This window comes from Narcine bancroftii, chromosome 1, assembly GCF_036971445.1.
Source record: "Narcine bancroftii isolate sNarBan1 chromosome 1, sNarBan1.hap1, whole genome shotgun sequence".
In the NCBI taxonomy this organism is placed as follows: Eukaryota; Metazoa; Chordata; class Chondrichthyes; order Torpediniformes; family Narcinidae; genus Narcine; species Narcine bancroftii.
In genome coordinates, this window is record NC_091469.1 from 386,040,019 (window position 1) to 386,065,452 (window position 25,434).

The window sequence follows — 25,434 nt, forward strand, 5'->3', positions numbered from 1 at the left end:
TTATGGAGGAGGTAAATGTCCAAGTCAGCTGCAGGCTCGTTTGTGGCTGACAAGTCCGATGCGGGACAGGCAGACACGGTTGCAGCGGAAAATTGGTTGGTTGGGGTCGGGTGTTGGGTTTTTCCTCCTTTGCCTTTTGTCAGTGAGGTGGGCTCTGCGGTCTTCTTCAAAGGAGGTTGCTGCCCGCCAAACTGTGAGGCGTCAAAATGCGCCTTCACCCTTAATTCTGCCTTAAATACCATGGTGCCTTCAGGATCTATATCTGTGCTACACTCTGCAACTGGATCCTTGACCATAATCAGTGAAGATAGGTAACATCTCTACGATCAATCTTCAAGGATGTATACTCAGTCCCTACTATAAACTTAAATACACCACCAAAGTTGTGAGTTGGATATCAAATATCAATGAGGCAGAATACAGGAAAGAGATTGAATGTCATGGTGCTAAAATAACCTCCCACCACCAATAGGAAGGAGGAAATTTATGTCCAACTACATCATGCCGCTAAAGTCGAAAGAGTAGATCGCTTCAAGTTCTCAGGACTAAATATCTCCAATGACCTGACTTGGAGCAAGCACATCAGTGTGCTGATTAAGAAAGCACACCAAAGCCTCTATTTCATGGAAGTTAGAGGAAGTTTGGAATGCCCCTCTGTCCCTCAACAACTTCTATAAGTGTACCACCAAAAGCAGACTTATTGAATGCATCACAGCCTGGTTTGGGAGCTGCTCTGCTCAAGATTAGAAGAGACCACACAGAAGGTCATGAATGCAGCTCACGACATCATGAAAAATTCCCTTTCCTCCATGGAATCAGCATCTCCTGCCAACACCTAAAAGACCCATTTCACATTCTTCCATCAGCGAAAAGGCTCCAGAGTGTGAACGTGGGCACCAAGACTTTTTAAAAAATCCCTGCATCAGGTTCCCGAATAAACCCCATAACAGTGCTCTCATTACCTTTGTTTGGTGTTAAATAATCTTCCTTTTCATTGTAATCCAACATTGTAAATTGTGCTCAATGAACAACAGTATGAGTGTTTGTGATTGGAGTGGAATCTGAGAGACACAAAATGTATGCATTTGAAAAAGCTAGAATGACGAGGGGCCACGTGATATGTCAGTCAGAAATAGTGTCCGTTTCTGAAAATTTTGAGTAAGTGGGAAATAAGATTAAAGAGGCTAGGCAGCAGATAATTGCAAGGCTTTGACAAGGCACAATATAGAACATGTAATAGTAAAGCACAGTAACTTCAGTCCACAATGGCTGCACTGAATATGATGTCCAAATACATCTTCAGCTGCACATTATACTTATCTGTGTCCCTGCAGATTCATTGACAATCTGAAGGTTCTTAAATGCTACTATTGTGTCTATTACAACTACTGACCCTTTACTTTATAGACATATCCTCTCACATGTGAGATTTTTACTCTAGGATAAAGATTTGATTTAAATTCAATCCCTCTTGCAATGAATGCTAGCATGTAATTTGCCTTCTTGATTATCTGCTGTATCTGCAAATTAATATTTTGCCATTCATGCCAGGTCTTTCTACATACACAAAAGCATGCTGCAACTTTTCTCCATTTAAATAATAGTCTGGTCAAGTATTTTTCTTTCCAAAGTGCAATACCTTGCATTTACCAACATTGTACTCTATTTGTCATATTATTGCCAATTCATTCACTCACCCTATCTTTAATCACTGCAGACTATTTCCACCTGCTTCCCTCTATCCACTGCACTTATTATATCCTCCAAGAACTCCAGAACAGGAGTTAAACATGACATGCATTTACTGAGTTCATGATTCATATGCCTGATGGAAAAATGTCTACCTGGACATCTTCTAATGCTTCCTTAATGACAGAGACAAGCATTTTCACATCTAAGTTATGTCCTTACCTACTTTTAAAAACAAACAGTGATTTTACCTTTACTGTCTTCCAATCTACACAGACCTGCTCCAAGTCCAGAGAATTTTGGTGAATTACCACAAATGCATCAGTTATAACTTCCACATTTCATTCAGTACCCTAGGATACATTCCAAAAGGACAAGGGGACTTGCCTTGATTTTGGCTCACTAGTTAGCCCAGCACTATCCTTCAGTGATTTTTAGCTACACATGCAGCTATGATAAAATCCCAAAGTGTAAAATCCAATTTAACACATATCATACAATTTTGAATTGTAGATCATACATTTTAGGACAAAGGTAGTTGATTTGTCTATTAAAATTTAACATAGTAAATGTGTTCCAAGTTTCAATTTTTTTCTTGGGTTTGATACCAATCCCTCTCCTCCGACATTCAGAAAAAAAAGTGCACTTTGGATTTAGTCATGGCCAATCAAAAGGATTAAAATTGTGAAGAACTTGTATTTATTCTCAGACAATGATTGGAAAATATATTGCATAATGCTGAAATTTGTATTTATTTAGTTTCTTATACAATCACAAAAACTAAAAAAGCAATGATGAAATAAATCTTAACTGTTCAAGAAATGGCAGAACATGGATAATGATTTTCCCAGGTTTAAATTTCAAATAAATTGTTCCTCAATATCTACTATCCTTTCAAATAATGTTCACTAGCAAAAGTATATTTATTATTCTTTAAATCACAACCTGTACATACACATAAAGTACAGAGATTATTAAAAAAAGTTTCGTTGACATTTTGATCATGGAAGCAACTGCCACCCATCAGTCAGATTTGTTGCACTTTAGGTATTACACATGCACGTTTCTGTGTGAAACTCAAAAATTATTAAAATTGAAGTAAATTATTTCCAATCTACAAACATACTTTCCAAACTAGAAAATTTATTTATTTCAAGAGTTAGAATTTCCTTAGAGCAAACAGCTGCTTGGAGAATTCAGGATTCATCAGCTATTAATTCTGATGACCATCAGGTAGAGTCGAGTCACAGATGTATACAACTGATGCTTAATAGAATAATCCAAACAATGCTTCTGAAGCACATGGTACAACCTTAGCGTAGTCTAAATTCCCAATATCACTATATTAAGGAGTTGATCTAGGATTGGGTATATTTCTCAATCTTTTCTAATATGAAACATTTCTTGCAGAATCAACGTACACAGATACAACAAGATGGAATTTAAAGTGGCAAGAAAAATCCAATACTCAATTAGATACACAAAGTACAAACTTTAGGATATTTATATTTGGGTTCATGCATGCACCTATATTTTTTAAATTAATTTTGTTACTCTATGAAGTAAAGCTAATGAAAACAACAAAAACTCAGGCGTGTACTGTGCTATTCATGACCACTGGAAAAACTACTAATGGAACCCAGATTTTTAAACATTCAAACATATATACATTATAGATTTACAAATTGTTCTCACACACCGATAGCAGTTTTTGAAAAATCATCTTTTAACCAATCATGTTGTATTATGACTGCTTTCACATTTTTCCAAAATTAGTTTCAACATCTTCACTCGGGTAAATCGGTAGCAATTTCCCCATCAAATTAAATACGAAGAAATAAACCAAGTCATCAATAAAATGTGGAAAATCTATGGAGTAGAAACTATACAATGGTTATATTTTGAACTGTTTCATGTGCATCAACTTAACTGTTGCTCTAATTAGTCTGAAAATCATCTGTAACCATCTGTCATCGTCATGGATGCTTCATTTCATGCATCAGCAGTAAGCTTTGGCTTGTAAGCCAACAGTGTACTCTTGTTAAGAGTGCACTAATGAGGCCTTGGAAGAACTTAACATTCTGAAGAATTCTTGCTAGTTTTCCAGGCTTCTCATAAACGAGCATTATGGGAACCTTCTCCCAATATCCATATTATTTAAGTCATTATGTCAAGTTTCTACTTCCCTTTCTGAATGTTACCACTCATTAACTTCAATTGAGAAAAAAAACCACTAAATTGGTCTTAGTGAATATTTGACCAATTTGAATAAATAAATAGTTGAAAAAAAAAACTTTTTCTACCATCTGATATTGTAAGTAGTACATGAAGGTACTTAAGCTATAATTAATTTGTTTTTAAAATGTCAAATCAATTAAATGAATTAAAAGCTAATTTTCTTTTGGCTATTACCCACCAGAGTGGAATTTCATGTTGTATTTAAAATTAATGCACAAGTAGACATTTCTTGTTCACCTAAAACTTTGATTATATCATGTAGATTGGGTAAACCAGTAAAAGCAGTTTTTGGTTGATTTTTGGATCAGAGAACAGTGGCTTGTGTGGTCACTGTTTTGCAAGATAGAAGTTGTAGAAAGGTTAAAAGGGAAAGAAAAAGGCAGACAGGAGTCCTGTATTTAATCTCACTAATGATTCCTACTCCAAATAAGTTTATTGACACAAGGATAAATATCATGTCCACCAGAATTGAAATTTCCATGTCAGGTAATATTAACAAATACAGTAAAGCCCCTGGCATCTGGAATTCAAGCAGCCAGCAGCCTCAAACAACCAGCAAAAAAAATAATTAATTGAGGGAAATTTAAACAAGTAAGAAAAACATAATAGGTTAAAAAATATGCAAGTTTAAAATTGAAAAAGTAAATGCTCTCTGAAGTAACACAAACTTTTCATGAAAATGGGAGCAAATATTGAGCCAGCGGTGTGCCTTGGTCATGCTTTGCTCATAGCAGCTGTTTGAATAGTGTGGAGCAGCAATGGCATGGCCTAGGATGAAGAGCTGGTTGATGCTGCACGCTTTTGGGTGTGACTCTCTTAAATCATCTACTTATTCCTGCTTAGTATGAGTTTCCCTGGTCAGAACTTTATCTGTCAACTTGGGGGTAATTATCTATAATGTTATTATTCGTTTTTGGGCAGCCGCATAGAGAAGAAGGAACCTGCGGATACAGCGACGATTAAATGTTTTTAAAGAATATGACTGAAAATGATGTTTTAATTAAGGTTCAAATATTCATGCAAAAGTGAAGTTTGTTCACTGTAAGTAGAGAGTCTTCTGTCTTTTAAACTGCTTACTCCTAATGCAGGAGTATTAGACATTGTAAAAGCAAGTCTCAAGCAACCAGAAAATACACTTATCCGGCATCCACATAGTTGCCAGATACCAGGGATTTTACTGTACTAAGTAATGACTGTAGAATTGCTGTCCTAAAACAGAGATCATCAGAAAAAAATAAAGCACATCAGGTAACATACATTATCTCCGCCAACTACTCTGTCCTGATTGTTCATGGATGCTGTTAGTTTAACTAAAAACAAGAACGTCTGTGTTTGGGGTTCAGGGCATGCGAGGGGTAACGAGGAGAGATTAAATGAGAAAATATTTAATTACATTCTACCTCCATTGACTACATCAGACAGAGCTCTGTGATTAGTAAGGGATTGCTTAAGGTGGTAATGTGAGTGGAAAGAAAAAGGTTGGAAAACCACTGTTTTAATTGTACCTAATTGACTCGTTATGCTCACGGTTTCACAACTCCAAAGGAAATGGGCCAATGACAATTTTTCTCAAGTAAAATATTTCAGTAACAATTGGTCTAGAGCAGTGGTTCTCAACCTTCTCTTTCAACTCGCATACCATCTTAAACCATCCCTTGCTAATCACAGAGCACTTATGGCATAGGGATGGCTTAAGGTGGAATGTGAGCTTGGGGAGACAGTTTGAAAAGCACTGAGATAGAGCAAAGAGAAAAATTACTTGTTCGACATGCTACAACTCATTTGTTAATGCGTAACAAGTATGAAAGGAAAATCAAAAGTGTACACTAAAGTGAAAAGTAAAAAGTAACAAATGAATGGCTGAGTAAAATGGCTCATTTGCTGTGGTATGCTGTAGCAGTGTCATATTCAGTATGAAGACCCTGATCCTTCCATTATTCTCTTTTTATAACCATTGCTATGCATTTAGCAATAAGAGTTGTTTGCATTTGTTCCCCAGTCCTCATCCTGAGTATTAGATTTATAATCTCATGGATAGCCCCTGCTTGAAGAGGAATACAATGAAGAATCTCTGGTAGAGGATTGGTACAAGGTGGGATCATGTGATTGTCTCAGGTTTGTTCCCAAAGTATCCTGCTTCCAATCGTAAATACCTAAGAGAGGAAAACAATATATGCAGATTTTGTTATAATAAAATATTAAGACTTTAGGTCTGAAAATTTCCAAGACATCCCTTCATGAATAAAGCCACTCAAAGCAGTATTAATTGCAACAAGTTAGGTATTTGAATTTTAGATATGGCAAATATACGACAACGCCATATCCAGAAATTACGACATACAGGTACAATATCAATTGATATCGAAGTGTTCTGATGAAAAATGGAAGAATTTTTTTTCAAAACTTGAGAATTAAATTAAGTCTTCATTAGTTTTTTTTAAACTCTTTCAAGACAACTCCACTTAATTGGATTGTTTAGGAAGATCCAGTTCTACGAGTCAAGGATATACATTCAATATAGAGCATGTAAAGAATGTGATGAAAACCAATTTCTATATACTGGCAATATTTATTGGAATCTAAAGCACAAATTCTTGCCCATTCCCAGTTAGGTCACAGAGTAAATGGAGCCCAGCTCTTAAAGATCTAGTGACCATCAGCACAAAGAGATTAAGCATTTTCATCTCAAGTATTTTCCCCATGGCTGAGTCCCCATCGTGGGGAGTTTATAAATCATTTAGAAGTAACACACATTCTTTCTCCCTCTCTCTCCTCACCTTGCTCCCTTGGTTGAATCTCGTAATTCATTCTTCAAACACTACCTTTGCCAAACCAGAGGGTAAATATTTAGTATTTGAGTGAGAAACCTGTGGTGATTGCATCTTTGATTCAAGTTTTTTTAATTACTCAGAAACAACAGTATGTGACAGGTTTTCACTGAACCACTAAGCTCTAGAGGCATAATCCAGAACATACACTGATTAATTAACATAATGAAACTCAATACTTGCTTTGAAAGTAATATCACTGGCTCTCCACTCAGCTTTGGATCACCTCGAAAACAGCAATTCATACATATGGCTGCTCTTCATCGACTACAGCCTTCAATACCTTTAGTGCTGGTCAAGTAGCTTCAAACTCTAGGCCTCTGTACCCCTCTCTGTAACTGGATCTTTAACTTTCTCATAGTAAGACCATATTCAGTGTGAATTGGAAACAACGTCTCCTACTCACTGATTATCAACACAGGCGCACCTCAAAGATGCATACTTAGCCCACTGCTCTACTCATTATACACCCATGACTGTGTGACAGGGCACAATTCCAATGCTACCTAAGTCTGCTGATGACCCCACAGTTGTCAGAAGAACGATAAACAGCAATGAGGAAGCGTACAGGAGGGAGATATATCAGTTTATTAAATGGTGTATCGACAACAACCTTGCGCTATGTCAAGCAAAACCAAGGAGATGATTGTGGACTTCAGGAAGAAGTCAGGGGAACACAACCCATCCCTCATTGAGGATTCAGTAGTGGAGAGGGTCAAGGATTTCAAATTCCTGGGTGTCAACATCTCTGAGGATCTGCCCTGGAGCTTTCACATTCATGCAATCACAAAGAAGGCTCGCCAGCATCTATACTTTGTGAGGTGTCTGAGGAGATTCGGTATGTCACTGAAGACTCTCATAAGCATCTACAGGTGTACAGTGGAAAGCATTCTGCCTGGCTATATCACGGCCTGGAATGGAGGTGCCAACTCTAAGGACAAGAGTAAACTCGAGGGCTGTGACATCACAGGCACCAGACTTCACTCCATCGAGGACATCTACATGAGATAGTAGCTTCTATCCTCAAAGACCCCCACCACCCAGGCCACTTTACTATCATTGGGGGAAAAAGATACAGGAGTCTAAAGACTAGCACTCAACAGCACAAGGACTCCTTCTTCCCTGCTCCCATCAGATTCCTGAATAATCAATGAACCAAAGACTCTGCCTTACTTATCCAGCATTGTTATTATTTTATTTTTTTAGTCATGTGGTAAGATGGTTATAATAGGAACGTTTACACTTTGACGCTGCTGCAGAACATCTAATTTCATGTTGTTCATGACAATAAACTCTGGTTCTGAATGATATCTGGATGTTGGGCAATTGCATTGGCGTGGCTCCCAAGGACGCCTCTGGTGATTCTCCCTTTACAGTTTAAAGCAGCCATTCTCAATCTTTATTTGGCTATGGCTCCCATAAAACTCAGCTCAGATTATGGGTCCCCTTCCCTGTGAAGCAGTCAAGATTAGTTGCTTTTTCTCATATTTCTCTCGAACTCATTACATAAAAACAAAAAAGTTATGATTTCAGTCTTAAATGTGCTCTGGTTTCTGGACTGGGGTGGTGGCCCCTGTTGAGAATGCCTAACTTAAAGCATTTAACCTCAGAGCTGTTGACATAAAAGTTGGATGTACTATTTGACAAAATGGTAGATCTTGCAGCGAGGAGGCACAGCTCCAAATCCACCAATAGAACCCATTGCTCAAGACCCACAAACTTTGTGTGGAGGCAACTGAGGATACATACTAAGGAAGCTAAACTTCAGTTGCTCCTGGTAAAAACATATTGGACATCTGGTTTTTAGACATCCATTTGTGGGTCTTTGATCTAGGAAAGTATAATAGGATTGAGAAAAATCATATAGAATGATGCACTCAAAAATGGAGCTATTCCCAAGGTTCAATATTCATCTGAGGCAACTGTACAGGACTGCTTTGCGACCACGGACTGGAGCCATGGTCTCAAAACAGGGAGGCGGCCACCTACAGTGATCATGTAAACACTGAAGATTACATGAGCTTAGTGACTAGCTACATCAGTAATGTCACCGAGATCAAATGCTAACCAGAAACCACGGTTAGATGCAGAGGCCCAGGCACTTCTCAGTGCTTGTGATGGTAACTTCAGGACAGAAGACAAGATGGCACTACGATCAGTCAAGCCGGAGCATCTCCAGTGCAATCTGGAACGCAAACCATGGCTATGCACAGAGGATCCACAGACAGCTGTGTGACACTGGCAACACGAATCACATGAGCAAAGGGACCAGGACCCTAACAGATCATAAATCAATGTTGCAACATCTTCCTTCTGGACAGACTGAACATCTGAAATGTACAGGCCAATGAGAAGAACACGATGACGCCAAAGAAAACTCCACATCCCCCTGATGAATAGGTTCCCTGCATAACTGTGACTGAGGTGAGGAGAAGCCTATCCATAGTGAACCCACATAAGGGAAAGAGACCAGGCAACATACTGGTTGGGTCCTGATGGTCTGTGCAGACCAATTAATGGAGGTCTTTATGGACATCTTCAACACCTCACTGCAGTAGTCCATCGACACTGTGGGTTTCAAGACAGCCACCATAATCTCTAAACCAAAGAGGGCAACAGTAACAGCCCTCATTGATGACCATCTGGTGTCACTGACCAATATCATTATGAAAGTTTCGAGGGTCTGGTGATAGCCTGCATCAAAGCACACCTCCCAGAGATGCTGGACCCATTTCAATTCACCTATAGAAGAAACTGTTCCACTGATGATGCAATAGCCTTGTTCCTCCACTCCATCCTGACCCACCTCCAGAATGACGCCTCATACGCCAGGATGCTATTCCACATCATTCCCCAGAGGCTGGTGAAGAAGCTGTCCTCACTGGGACTCAACACCCCTCTCTGTAACTGGATTCTGGACTTCCTAACAGAATGACCAGTCTATCCGGCTCAATAGCAAAACATTGAGCACCGTTACACTGAGCACAGGCTCACCACAGGGCTGTGTGCTCAGCCCACTCCTGTTCATGCTAGTGACCCACAACAGCTTCGCCAGATCCAGCTAAAACAATCATCAAGTTTGCAGATGACAACAGTAGTTGGTCTCATCAGCAACAATGATGAGTTGCACTACAGAGAAGAGGTGGAAAATCTCATGATGTGGTATCAGAGTAACATCCCAAGTCCCATCGTGGACAAGATGAAGGAGATGATTGTGGACTTCAGGACGATCAGGAACGACCAGCCACCACTACACATGGTAGTGGAGAGCACCAAATTCCTTAGAGTCCACTTAACTAGTCACTTGTCAGGAAGGTCAACAGCGATTACACTTCCTGAGATTGAAGCAGGCAAGGCTACTGGCCACCATCATGCCAACCTTCTACAGGAGCTCTATTGAATGTGTCCTGGAAAGCTGCATCAAAGTCTGAGATGGTTGTAAAAGAGAAGTGGATCGGCAGTCAATCAATCCAGAGAACCACAAAACTGGCAGAGAGGATCACTGGGGTCTCCCTCCTCCCATCGATGGGATCTACCAGGATCATTGTCTAAAGAGGATGCGCAAAATTGTTGAGGACTCCTACCACCCTGCACACAGCATCATTCAACAACGCCCATTGGTAAAGAGATACAGGAGGATCAGAGCCAGCACCACCAGGCTGAGGAACAGCTTCTTCCCGCGGGCAGTGAAAAGGCTGAACGACCAAAGGAACTGCTCACACTAACCATCTGAAGCTCTAATATTCCTGAAACAATTATTTATTTTTATATATTTATATTAATCTTATGTACTTATTGTATGTGTGTTATGTCTGGTTGTGTGACTGCATGTTTTGCCCAGAGGATCAGAGAACCCTGTTGGTTCTGGCTATGCTTATGCAATCATTTGATAATAAACTTGAACTAAAGGTACCAAAGATCAATTAAGCAATGAATGAAGGAGTTTCTTCAACATCAGGACCAAAATGACTGGAATGCCCAATTTTGATGGTATTATCCCAATAACAGAAGGATTAAATTATTTAATCTGATTGTTTTTAGCAACAAAAGAGGAGTACACAAAAATCTGAAGAAAAAAAATAAATTTTGTAGCTGGAAATTCAGCTAACAATTTACAAATAGTCTCATGTTGCACGTTCACGTTCATGAATTAAAGGGAACTGGGTACGTCCCCAGGTTGGCAAAAGGTACAATAATAAAGTAGATGTACTGGTAACTTGTGATAAAGATGATGATAAACTTGAATTTGAAATGTCTCTTGCATGATGTGGAGCCAAATAGTGAGTTCTTCATCTCAAACAAATACAATGATACTGGTCAGAAGAATAGAGGTTTGGTTACAAAAGAGTACACTTGAGTAACCATTTCTGAAACAGGATTAGGCTGACATACCAGATCAACCCAAAGTACTTGGTTGGGATCTGACTGTTAGATCCAGATTGTAAACGTATTTTATATTCCATCATCCTACTTACCTGAAAACCGAAACAGAACTTCAGAAAATCCTAATGATCAACTGAAGTCAATGGAAAGACCATCAATATGCTAAGAGGCAACATTTTTTGCATTGTGTTACCTGTAATAGAGATGTTGCTGATAAAGCTCAAATTTGAATTACCTCTGGAGCTTTCTGAGTCTCGTACTGCTGCAGCTGGCACATCGGGATTGTATCTGGAATAGACATCTGGTGTACCGATGGACCTTGTGGTTCTCTGATCCAATGTTGCCCTCATGCCTGGGTCCTTTGAGGTTGGGCAAGGGAAAAAATGTTTGAAACGGGATATAGCAAGAACTATATGTAGACAGTTTTGTTAAAAACAAAGCACAAGATATTTTTCCCCCAAAAGAAAAAACCCCAGTTCTAATTTATTTACTGTAACGCAAGATATTCAAAGCACCTTAGATTGAAAGTAAATAATTTGGGGGGGGGGGGGGGTGGGGGTAACAGTCCATCAAGTATGTAATATAATTTCTATGATCAAAGATACAAGTTCACAAAAACAATGGAGGTCAAAAATGGAATAGATTTTCAAACTTCTTATTCTATTTAGCAGAACTATATGCACTGAGGCAAAGGCAAACCTGAAATCAACAGTGAAAACATTAAATTCTGAAGTTAAAACTTCAAAACAGTGACTTCCATTTGTTAAAACAATGCTGTCCTTGATAGATCCAGCAGATCTATTGTGTATTGTGATAGTACATCACAATACACAATAGTAAAGAAAATCTTTTGGTGAAATATACGGCTCTTTAGTGCATAAATGAATGACACTGCGATTGATTTATTAGGAATGACAGCTCTTGTAATTTTTATTTCCATTCAGGATTACAGAATAAACTGAAGCAGTGAGCATGTTAAAATGACATTTCCCATGTTACATCCCTTTTTTAAAAAAAAACCTTTTCTCCCATAAGAAAAAGCCAGTAGAAAAGCTCAGATTTCATACACATCATTGGTAATCTTGCAATGTTGGAGGTTCAAACCCTATTTCACGATTGAGCGCAATCAAGAAGAATACACCAGGGCACCAGAGGGTCATGACTGCTATTCTTACATAATAATGATGAATGCTCAAGATTTCACTCAATTGTACATCTTAAGTAACTTGAAAGTGCAGGAAATTTCCAGTGTAATTCCAGCCAATATCCTTTGCTCAATTGAATAATCGAATCTTTAGTCTTGCTGCCTTTAATTAAAAAAACATACAAATGCCCTCAACAGATGCATTTGTACTGGAAGTGTATCTCAAAATGATGACAAGGAAAACACTACACCCTCCTTTAGAGAAAATATGTAGTGGATTTGGAGGCAGAGCAGAGGAGAGAAAATGTATTCTGGTGTTGGAAGCAGTGCTGAGGAGGTGTGCCAGATGGATTCCAGAGATGATGGGGTTAAACAATGAGGAGAGATTGGTTCGCCAGGGACCGGACTCGCTGGAATTCAGAAGAATGAGAGGGGATATTATAGAAACAAACAAGATTAATGAAATGGATAGATAAGATAGAGGCTGGAAAGTTGTTTGCAGTGGTAGGCAAGACTAGAACTTAGGCACAAAGATAGGGTTCCATCACGTAATACTACATTTAGAATGTAACATACATGAAATTCTTTAACTTTTGCCTACCATAAGGCAAACGGAGAGTCGCCACTTTTTCCAGCTCCCCTCACAGAAACCTCCAGCACGTAGTGCTCCTAGGCAGTTTCCCCTCCAAGTACTGACCAGTCCTATGCCTATTTGGCTTCCAAGATCAGAAAATCCCAGATGTATTCAGGCTATTATTTGCTGTGTGAGGGAGTAGATTGATGATGGAGGAGGAAGAACTGCAACCGCGCCCCCCCCACCCCCTCAGAGAGTTGCAAATCCGTAGGATTTTCTGTTCAAGGGAACAGTGGAGGCAGATTCATTGAATACATTAAAATACAGATGGATGGATGTTTATGAAGTAAGAAAATAAAGAGCTTTGGGAAAAGGAAGACAGGTTGAACTGAGTTCATGGCCAGATCAGCCCTGATCTTATTAAATAGCAGAACTAGGTCGATAGGCCAAATGCCCTTCTCCTGCTCTGATTTCTAATGTTCTTATGTGTGTACAGAAGAACACCAAAATCCTGATTTAAACAGAGAATAAAATCAGTTGAGATGTCTTCCTTATGTGCCACACTTGAGCAATCATAATGGAATTAAAATAGAACTTAAATATATACATTTTCAACTGGAATCCACAAATTTGCTGTTTGAATTGAAGAGAAGAGATTCTTCAATTCTAACACTGAAAAACAGGAAAAGAAAAGCACAAATACTTACCTAATAAGATTGAATAATGTGCATAAAGATAGGAATAATGCAAACTAAAATTTGGATCCAACTAACCTGCTCACACAGGTATCTATTTCCAGTTGATGATGGCTAATGTCTGTGCTTCAGAAGATAAAATTACAAAAATCAAGAATATTTTCATGGGAACTTTGCATAAAGAACTAATATTAATCAAAAAGGTGAAAGGTGTGCAACATATCAATATGCTGACCGAATTAGAAAAAAGTCTTGGTTATAAAAACATCAAAGTATTGACCAAGTGGATAAAATTTGTTTACTGCAAGAACAACAATGGCAATATTACCTTACATGCGATTTCCAAGTCATCAGATCAAAAACAGAATATCATGTCATTTCACCAAAATCGAGCCAAGAAAGAAATACAGAACTGGACTAAATACTAGCATTCTTTCTGGCCAAAAAGGAAGATTCTTCAAATATTAGTTTCAGATGGCACACATTAATTCAATTTAATACTTTAAGAGATTTCCACTGAGAAAAGTTACACGCACAAGCAGGTTAACAGCAATTTTGTTGGTCATCATTTTTTTAAAAAAAGATTTAATGAACAGATAATGCACTCATCAATAGTTCTATTTTTAAAAAAAAAACACAAAACTGAGAAAATTCCTCAAAATAGTAAATGGTAATGGTTACAATATATCTCGGGCAACTCTAATATCATTGGACAACGAAGTCTTTGCTTCCTGAACACTTTTGGGCTTATTTTATGGATTTTTTGCTGCTGATCACGAAAATCACCCTCACCATTTTTTTTTTAAAGATACTGTACAACATATTTTTGTGATTTTATATTTTGTGATTAAAGTCCACTTCAAGCATTCAAAACATGTCATTGAAAATTAATTTTCTTCTTTCACACTTGGTCTTCTTCCCTGCTGACCTAAGTGCAGTCAGTGACAAACATGATGAAAGTTTTCACCAGAACATTGCAACCAAGGAAAAGTGGTATCAGGGCAATTGAAATCCATCAACAATGGCCAACTGTTGTTGGACACCAACACAAGAGGCATCAGATGCTGAGCAAAAACGAAAATCAGCGGCAATACATTTTTAGTTGAGTTCAACTAATACAATGTGTCAGCATCATTATGAGATAGCCAGATAGATGTAAAATCTTGCGATATGGTGCAAAAACAACAACCCCAGTCCAAACATTGTCAGAAGAGATGATCATGGACTTCAGAAGGACCAGGAATGGTCCCCCTCCACATCATCAACATTGTTGTGGAGAGAGTGTTGAGCACCAACTTCCTTGGAATTCACTTAGCGAGTGATCTATCGTGGACACACATCTTCTCACATGTCAGAAAGGCGCAACAGCAACTGAATTCCTGAGAAAAATGAAGCAGGTAAGGCTACCGCCATCATAAAGATCAAACGTCTACAGGAGCCCTTTCAAGAGAGTCTTAGCCAGCTGCATCACAGTCTGGTGCAGTTGCTGCAGAGAAACGGATCAGAGGTCAATCCACAGGATCGCAAGAGTGGCAGAGAGGATCACTGGGGTCTCTCTCTCCCCCATTGACATGATCTACCCAGATCGTTGTCTAAAGAGGGTGCGCAGAATCACTGAGGAATACTTCCACCCTGCACATAGCTTCTTTCAGCTGCTCCATAGCCAACACCTCCAAGCTGAGGAACAGCGTCTTCCCTTGGGCAGTGAGAATGCTGAATGATCAAAAGACCTGCTCTCACCAACCATCTGAGAACCTTGTATTTATAAACCAATAAACCTGACTTGACATTGAAACATGCTAAATTCAATAAAAGTAAATTTCTTGTTTCTCCCACTTCCTACGTGACACAGCAAATCTGAAGTTATCTTTGTGTTCAGCTTGAAGTTGTCCATCATAATTTCCAATTTTCTTTCAGGAAGCAAACCTTTTGAGAAAAAATTGTTGTCCAGTGTATTAATCAAGTCCCACTCATGAAGGAATATCAACACATGCACTTGAAAAGTCTCATCTTGGCAGTTCGACAAAAAATTCTTTTCAATAAAATAACACTGTTCGTAATATATACAGTAGTTAAGTCTACTACACATTTTGCTCTGAAATGTGGGAAAATAGTTATGCTGCTTACTTGCCACATTGAGTACTTTGTTCACTGTGATGGACACGGAGTTGGCATTGCAACTTTGCTGGAGAAGGCACTCAACTCATCAAATTCAATATACATATTCTTTGGAATCTCCAGCACCAATTTTGTTGCATCATCTTCGAGATGGTCTTAGTTCATGCAAAGTTTCGTAAACTCATTTAAAAAAAATCAGATTTATAACTCCCTGGGAAAGTAATAAATTACCTGATTGTGATTGGCGTTTGCCTGATGTGGTCAGATATGAACTCTCTCTCCACTCATTAAACTGGTAGCACCATCAATGGCCCCTTAGTCTCACCACAAAGATTAAATATTCTCTTTATCTTATCCATCCCCATTTATCCTGCACCTTGAAACCAACTTGTTTTCTCACTTTTCAGTTTTGATTAAATAGTTTGAGATTTGAAACATTAATTTTGTTTCTCTGAATCTCAGTACATTTACAGAAGGAAGCATACATTAGATTTAGGAAGCAGAAAACAGGATGGGGACATGATTGCCAGGAAGGAACTTAAGAAAGGACTTAGGAGAGTCAAAGGGGGCATGAGAAGTCCTTGGTAAGTAGAATTATGGAGAACACCAAGGTGTTCTATGTGCTTGTGAAGAACATGTGAATAGTGGTGGAATGTGATTAAACTAACACCATTGTGAGAAGTAGTGGCACGTGATTAGATTAGCACTTGAGAACAGTTAGCTAACAGTTAGTAGACCCCTTGTGTATCAGAATCTTCAAGGACAATGCGTTCTGGTTTAAACTGGTAATACGACCTAGTCACTACTGCACCTGCTTAATGAGAATATAAATATTAACCTGGATGCCCCCAATGACGAGCTGCCTGATTAACATAACATGCAATGTATGAACAAGGAGGAACCCTGTAGAATCGGGGAGGATGGGAAGGGAAATGGGAAGGCTGTGAAATACTGGGGTCCCGACTGGAAGAAACTGTAAGGGGAGGTGTCTTTGCTAAGCATGGAATTGTACAAAAGAGTGATGATTTCAAATCTCCGGTTTGTCTTGGGACTAAGAGACACCCGGCTCTGTCTCCTGAGTAGTGATTGTGAACACATTGTATTTCATAAAGAGAAGGATGACGAGAATGCTTAAGGATGTGCCTGGAGGTTGGGAAGTCCTAAATGAATATTTTGCTTCAGTTTTCACCAGAGAAAAGAACTTGATCAGAGTGCGGTCAGAACAGAGCAGGTGTATGCTGGATGATATTAAGATTAGGGAAGAGGAAATGTTAGGTTTTCTTAAAAACATTAAGATTGATCAAGTCCCTGGGGCCGGATGCCAGGTTGCTGTGGGAAGGGATGCAAGAGATAGCTGGGATATTGGCTATGATCTTTGCGTCCTCCTTGGTCATAGGGGAAGTGCTAGAAGATTAGAGAATGACAAAAATACTTCCTTTGTTTAAGAAAGGTAATAGGGAGAATTCTGGAAATTATAGATCGGTGAGTCTCACGCCAGTAGTGTGCAAACTATTGGAGAGTATTCTTAAGGGTAGGATTTATGAGTATTTGGAGAAGTACAGTCTACTCAGGGATAGTCAGCATGGCTTTGTGAGGGGATGGTTGTGCCTCATCTAATTTAGTTTTTTCAGGAGGTAACAAAGGAGAAAATGAAGGTAGGGTGCTAAATGTGGTCAATATGCATTTTAGTATGGCGTTTGACAAGGACCCCCATGAAAGACTCATTCAGAGTCATGAGGCATGGGATCTATGGAACCGTGACTGTGTGAATTAAAAATTGGCTTGCATGTATAAAACAGAGAGTAGTAGTAGACGGAAAGTATTCTGCCTGGAGGTCAGTGACTAGTGGAGTTCCACAGGGATCAGTCTGGGACATTTATTCTTTGTAATTTTTATAAATGACCTAAATGAAGAAGCAGAAGGATGGGTAAGTAAGTTTGGAGGGGATATGAAGGTTGTGGATCATGCTGCAGGTCGTCGTCGGTTACAAAAAGATATCGAAAGATACAGAGTTGGGTGAAAGAGTGGCAGATGGAGTTAAATCCAGATAAATGTCAGGTGATGCAATTTGGAAGGTCAAACCAGAAGGCTGAGTACAGGATTAATGGTCGATACTTAACAGTGTGGAGGAACAGATGGATCCTCGAGAGGCCGTGCTGCAACTCTCCAAATCTTTGGTAATACCAAACAGAGTGTGGTGTTCAGTTCTAGTCACCTCATTTTAGGAAGGATGTGGAAACTGTGGATAGGGTGCAGTGGAGTTTTTCCATGACTTTGGCTAGATTGGAAAATAAGTCTTATGAGGCAAGGTTAGCAGAGCTCAGACTTTTCTCTTTGGAGCAAAGAAAGGATGAGAGGAGACTCAAGAGGTCTACAAGATTGTGAGAAGCATAGATAAGGTGAACAGCCTGCAGGTGTTCCAAGAGCAAGAATAGCAAACACCAGAGGACATACTATATGTACAAAGTGAAGGTAGGAAAGTTTAGAGGAGACAGCAGAGAAAGGGCTTGTCCTGTGCTATAGTGTTCTACATTCTTAAAGTGGTATATGAGTGGAAAGAAAAAGGTTTGAAAACCACGGTTTTAATCATACCTAATTGATGCATAATGGGCATGGTTTCAAAACCCCAAAGGAAATGGGCCAATGACAATTTTTAAATCATGCAAAATATTTCAGTAACAATGGGGTCTAGAGCAGTGATTCTCAATCTTTTTCCCCCCCATTTACATACCACTTTAAGCATTCCTTTCTAATCACAGAGCACCTATGGCATTGGGATTACTTAAAGTGATATGTGAGTGGGAAGAAAAAGTTTGAAAACCACTGGATTAAATGGAGAGACAACTTTAAAAGAAACAGAAACATTGTGATGTTCAACATCACAAATACTGCCCACAGTTTCCATTAAACTTACAAACTTGCTGATACTCAAAGATATTCAAAGAAAGTATAGAATGAAAATGCCAAAAACAATTCTGAAATTAAACATTTGTTCTCTTCAGCCTGGGATTTAGATTTTGTCACTGGAATCAAAGTAGCAATTGTAAAAACAGACCACGTAATTATTATTCACTACACTCCTGTACAATATGTTCAATATACTCACAGCTTCTTTCTTTTGATAGTATCTGATTAAGGCATCCTTGAAAGTTTTAGTGACCTTCAGAACAAAACTGGCATCATCTTCACTTTTTATCTGAAAGTTTTGCTAAAAATACATATAAAGATGCATCATCTTAGCTGGAAATAAACTATGGCAAAATCTGACAATGCCAGGCACAATTAGCAATTTCATTTAACACAATTGCCAAAAATCATCCAAATGAAATCTAAGCAATCGATTTCCTAGCACTTGCAATAACCCGTTTTTCCAGAGATAGCAGTTACACTACTAGTAAAATCATACGCAGATGTTTAAGGGGAAGTTAGTCTGTAAACATTGTTTTGTCAACTATTCTAGGTATCTACTGTGGTAAATTGGAAGACGGAGGAATAATCCGGAGCTCATAGGAACATAATTAATTGGAGCATGTATAGGCCATATAACCACTCAAGCCTGTTCTACCATTTAAAATGATTAGAGTTGAAGCGATCTAATTTTGGCCTCAGCTTTACCTTTTTGCCCATTAGCCACAACTCATGATTCATTTAAAGTACTCCATCTACCACTAGATGGTAGGGTGCTCTTGAATTTCAAATATGCACTACAGGTATACAATCCTTTATCAGGACATTAAAATCTGGAAAGCTCCAAAATACGGCAGCGCGGGTCGGGCAGGCGCGAGACCAGCAGCGCGAGTCGGGCGGGATTAAATCTAGCTTTCCAAAATATGAAAAAATTCGAAATTCGGAACACACTGTCCCCCAAGGGTTCCGGATAAAGGATTGTGTACCTATACTCCCATCTCATGAACACCAGCAGAGTTTTGATGCTAATCGAGGCCTTCAATAGCAGTAAATTGTGAAGTTACTGCTGGTGACAATCACCTTGTACGTCAGGGTACAGAGCCAAGGCATATATAAGGTTGAGACACAGATCAATTATTGAATTATGTGGCAAAGAGGAATGAGGGATTGATTTCCAAGGAACAAGATTGATGGGAAGACCACTGATCTTATTCTATGAACAAGTAAACAAGTGAAAAAGTATTCAAGATTTTACCTCCAACCAATTAGCAAATCCTCATATGATTACTTTGAATTTTAACATATTCGATGCAGTTTGCTGACAGGTTAATAATAAAATTAATTTAGACTCACCAAATAATCATACATTTTCTTTCTTTTAAAATCACCCACATCTGAAAATTTCTGTCGGGAAAGATTACTCTACAAAATATAAGAAAATTCAAAATGAAATTTTGCTAAGAATTATACATTTTTAATTTTAATTTTTGTAATTTCTATGTACAGCACAGTGAAAGGCCCTTCCAGTCCAAGAGCCCATGTCACCCAAATACTTCAATCATCTTACGACCCCCATATACTTTGAAGGGTGGGTAAAAACTGAAGCACACAGAGGAAATCCACAAAGGAAATCCACAAAGTCACAGGGGAAATGTACAAACTCCTTACAGACAGTGTCAGATTCAAATTCAGGTCGCTGGTGCTATAATAGTAATGCACTAACCGCACCACTCTGTTCGTGACACATTCAGAATAATTCATGATATGTACCACAAAGTTGCATATAAAAGTTGATGTGTAAATGGATCACGCTCAGACCCATAACAGGGTAAACACAATTACTGCTGATACAACTGCTGTGAAAAAAAATCCATAATTAATTAGTGTTCTGCATGCATCAACACTCCTTTCATTGCAATAAAAATCTATCGTTCGAATTTTTATAAAATTGCAATGAAAATTGGCCAGTCTTCACTGATCCATATGTTTTGGGAGTGCCCAAATTTTGAGATTCTGGAAAGACATTTTCCAAATTTTATCAACAATTTTTAAGATTAATTTAGAACCTTATCCATTCACCGCTCTGGTTTTTCTTGTGACCCAGATAAACCTATGTTTGCATCTCAGGAAAAAGTTTTAGCTTTTACCACGATGATAGCCAGATGAGCAATCTTATTGGAAAGGAAAGATAATTCATCCCCTAGTACACAGTGGTTATACGATGTATTTAAGTTTGGAGAATATTATATAATATTAAAGATTGAAAGTTTCAATTTATTAAGTTATGGGTCCAATTCTTAGAATTTTATTATAATTGGAAGAATTAAGAATTATTGTGTGCTCCAGATACTCACTGTCTCACTGTCCAAAGTCTGGTGGGGGGGGGGGGGGGGGGCTCACCATTGGATCCACATTTTCCTTGTTTATTATACAAGGTGACCTTGATTACAGGGAGTAGATTTATATGTAGTTTTAAAAAAGTTTATTTTTAAAATTAATTGTTTAAAAAATTACCAGTAATACTACTTTTCCTCAATAGAGCTTCTAACCAAAAGGATACAGAAGGCCTAAATGACTACCAACCAGACACTTAGACATCCACCATCATGAAGTGCTGTGAAAGGCTAGAGTTAAATAGAACCCATGATAAGCCTATCATTCATGTTTGATGACTCAATTTGCCTACCAGCCAGACAGATCCAAAGCATATACCAGTTCCTCTAGCTCTCCACTCAGCTCTAGAACACCTGGATGCCAATTACACCTATATTAGATTACTGTTCATAATTACAGCATAACTTCAAAAATCACAGGCTCTAGCAAACTCATTCCCAAGCTTTAGAATCTAGGTCACAGCATCCTTATCTGCAAATGGATCCTAGACTGTTAACATACCCCAATCACTGAAGGTAGGATAATCTCCATGATCAAATACAACCACATACACTAGCACTCTATTTTTTTTATTTATTATTTTATTTGTTTTATTTATAAATGAATAAATAAACAAATAATAGATAAGTGAATATACAACTAAACAGACATCCCATCCAACATCAGCAGTCCTTAAGGATATGTACTCAGCTCCTCATTACACTGCCTCTACAACATTATTGTACAGCTAAATAGCATTCTAACTCCATCTTCAAATTTGCTGACAGTTCCACAATAGTGGGCTGAGTATAAAATAACGATGAGATGGTATTCTGGAAAGAAATTGAAAGTGTAGCACTTTCAAAAGATAGCAACCTCTCAACATCAAGAGGAGGAAGATAACCAGGACTTCAAATCAAGGGAGCAGAGTCAACACCCTGGTCCACATAAATTGTGAACTCGAAAGAGTGGATAGCTTAGAGTTCATTGTACCAAACGTATCCAATACATTATTTAGTGTGTCAACCTGTTTGTTCCAAGTCTAGAAAGTGCATTAACACCTCCACTTTTTTTAAAATCTTCAAAGGAAAATTGGCATGTTCCCTTGAATGTCAACAACTTCTACAAGTGCACCATCAAAAGCTTACTTGCTGAATGCATCAAGTGTGGTATGGGATCTGCTCAGCTAAAGATAATGAATCCATCTTAGAACACAACAAAACTTCCCTCCCCTCCATGAACTCCATCTAAGAATGTGAAAGTATGCACTAATGAGCTCCTCCCTGCAGCCCCCCACCCCCCCCACCACCTTCTCCCCATAACCCTTGATGCCCCGACTCCTAAAGATCTTAAAGACAGTATATTCCTGCAATCATCGGGAGCCTGAATGAATACGCAACAGTGCTCATATTCTCCCCTTGTTTGTGCTAAATTCATCTTCCTTTAGATTGTAGTCCTCTACACTGCAAATTGTGCTCTTTCCATGAGCTAAACATTTAGTCTGTGTACAGAAAAACCCTTACCACTGTACTCAGTATTTTGAGACAAATCTTAAAAGTAAACAAAGTACATATTGAGGTGCAATGTTATCTTCTTAAAAACTGTATTTCAGTGTCTTTTGGTCATTACTGTTATTTCAACACATAAATGTACAATAAATATTTATTCTGAGAGTACTTAATACATTTTTAAAATCAGAAAATGCTGCTGTTCCGAATATGAGGTAAAAAATCAGAATGCTCTAGTTAACAGGAGTTTAAAATAGATAATAATTACATTGTTTATTACCAACTAACTGTACACACACAACTCAACAAAATGGTGTTTATCTGGACCATGGTGTACACACATAAAACCCATTACATAATGATCACATGTAAACTTTTTTAAAAAATTATATATTTTGAGATGATTTTATTCAGTTACTGTTCATCAATCAGCCTGCAGAAAGCTATTCCTCAGTCTGCAGTCCCAATTTTGATTCTGGTGTACCTTTTCCTTGATGGTAGTGGGTTAGATACTGAATGCTGACTGGAAATCGTCCTCTAAAATTGTTTTAGCCCTATTTAAGCAACACTCCAAGTAGATATCATCAATAGAGGAAAGGCACAGCCCAGTGATCTTCTGGGTCATTTGGATGACTCTGTATTGATTTCAAGTCCAATGCTTTACAGCTACCATACCACACAATGACACAGCCAGACAGGACAGTCTCAATTGTTTTCCTGTAAAAAGTTGTAAAGATGGGGGCCGGAAGCTGTGCCCTCCTCAACCAACCTAAGAATTGTAGAGACTGCTGACCCTTCCTAATGAAGTGTTGTGGGTCCAGAATGGGCTGTCCTTTACATGCTCACTAAAAACTTTGTATGATGTGTAGTGGATAATGGTCCACTTTTATCCTCCTTAAGTCCACAATCTCCTTTGGTCCACAAAGTCTGCACTGAACATGATGCCAAAATTAACTTAAATCTCTTCTGTCTGCATACAATAAGAATCCATTCATGCATATTTAAAAACTCACCAAAAGCTTCTTATAAGCCACTTTCATATCTGCTTTCAATGCCAGACTGGCAGTCTATTCCAGTTACTAACAATTCAACGTGGGGAATTAAATTATGCTTCTATAAATGCTCCAATCATGGTAAATAGCAAAAACTAATTGGCACATGATTCGAAAATAAACTGTTCAGTTAGAGACTAGAATGGAATGCAAATATTTCTGACTAAAATATATTCAGAGCAGGTGGAAAAAAGGGGAGGATGGATTATGAAATTGATCAAAGTCCATGTTAAAGATTTGCTTCAAGGACAAATTCCATTCGGTTTGAGATAAACAGACAGTAGAAAAGGTGACCATGCAAAGTTAACTATGTACTCAGGATTACCAAATTTACTACCAATTTCAATGGGAATGATGGCAGGTTATAGGAAACAACAAGACAAAATTACAAGATGTCACCAATTGAGAATCAAAGCCAAGAATAGAAATACAAGGTGTGTACTATCAACATATATATGAATGACCCATGTCCAGTGAAGTTGTTCTTGCAAATCAATTTAACATTGTACAAATAATCATGTTAACAGTCAAAGATAAAGGAGAAAATATGTAAGCGGTTTCAGAAGGCAATAGACTCAGAATGATGGGAGACTTCAAATTTTTCATGTTAACTAAAGGAAAACAGCAAAGAGCATTGTGAGATGTGGTAATGTGTGTGGATGAAATTCTGTGATATTCTCAATCAATAAGAGACTTGAATATGATAAATAAGAATTACAATTTTTTTTAATTTGGTGCCCATATTTACATATTATAGCAATAAATTTATAAATGGCATTCCCTAAACCTCGTTAACTCCTTGGAATAAATAAACAAATAAAACTGAAAAAGGTTAGAATTGAAAGGCAGTAATCCCCCAACAACCAGGACTGCTTTTTTCTTTCCTCTTTTCTATCCTTATTTGGGTTAATATGGGGGGGTTTGGTGGGGTTTTACTTTTTTTGGCGGGCGGTTTATAAAACCATCATGTATATGACTACATGGGATATTTGCGGCTTTTTTATGCCATGCCTGCTGTCGAAAAAGCACCAACACAGAATTGTGGGGTAATTCCAGTCCCAGCATTTTTCCCCAGCAGCAGGCGCAGTGTAAGCCCCCGGAATGCTATTTGTACAAAAGGCAAATCCATCACTCCAGGACCAACTTGGGGTTTTTCCCCGAGTATTTACGGTTAAGCATTTAAAACTTGGACAGAACATGCAAGTACGACAACAGGAAAAATCTTTTTAATAAAAATACAGCTGTCCCACTCTCTCCAGCAGCCCGCAATTATACAGCAAAGGTAAAAGACAGTCGATCTGGCTGATAGCAATTCGTTTACTAGGGAATATCTGACCAGCACACACTTGGGGTTTAGCCCATCCCAGATGTCTACACATGCTCTCATAAATGAGCTGTAGATGAAATGATGGAGCCGGAGATGAAATGAGCTGGTGGTGAAATAGTGATCCATCTTCAACTAGACTCACCATTTTGTTAGGTGAGTGAAGCACTGATGTGTTGCTGGGATGAGAATGAGAGATGATTTAATTTATAAGTACATAATTCAAGGTTTTCACAGGACAGATGTGGGGTGGCAGTTGGTCTTTCAAAAATAGGGGTTGATCTTTCATAAGATAAAAAAGGTATGTATCAAAGGGTACTTAATCAGGAACTCTGCAAAAGGAGGGAGTGAATGCTCAGTTAGTGAATGTGTTCAAGACAATCACTGATAGACCTTCAGATATTAAGGGAGAAGAGATTAGTTTTAGGGAGTGGGATTGTGATAAAAGACCAGCCCCCACACTGATCCCACCAACCCACTCTCAGCTGTCCCCAGGTGTCTCTAGCCATCTTGTGCTGTGAGCAAGCTGGTCTGTGGGTTTGTTTTCAGTTTGAACAGTCGAAAACCCCCAATGTTATCTTCCCTTATCGTTCACTAGCCC

At 38.4% G+C, this 25,434-nt stretch overlaps 1 protein-coding gene across 6 annotated transcripts in view; it reads right to left on the reverse strand.

Moving 5' to 3' along the window:
• Positions 1-2,422: 2,422 nt before the first annotated feature.
• LOC138751385 (uncharacterized) overlaps positions 2,423-25,434 on the reverse strand; it is a 72,561-nt gene continuing 49,549 nt past the window's right edge. For 4 of the 6 annotated variants that reach the window (XM_069913596.1, XM_069913597.1, XM_069913595.1 and 1 more), the window contains 4 exons: positions 19,930-19,998; positions 18,776-18,877; positions 11,374-11,497; positions 2,423-6,080 (listed from right to left, as the gene is read on the reverse strand). In XM_069913596.1, the coding sequence (XP_069769697.1) occupies positions 5,956-6,080; positions 11,374-11,497; positions 18,776-18,877; positions 19,930-19,998 (420 nt within the window). In that variant the 3' untranslated portion in view covers positions 2,423-5,955. Of the gene's footprint in view, positions 6,081-11,373; positions 11,498-15,387; positions 15,478-18,775; positions 18,878-19,929; positions 19,999-25,434 lie in introns of those variants that run through there. The other 2 variants (XR_011349886.1, XM_069913599.1) reach the window with 2 other exon arrangements.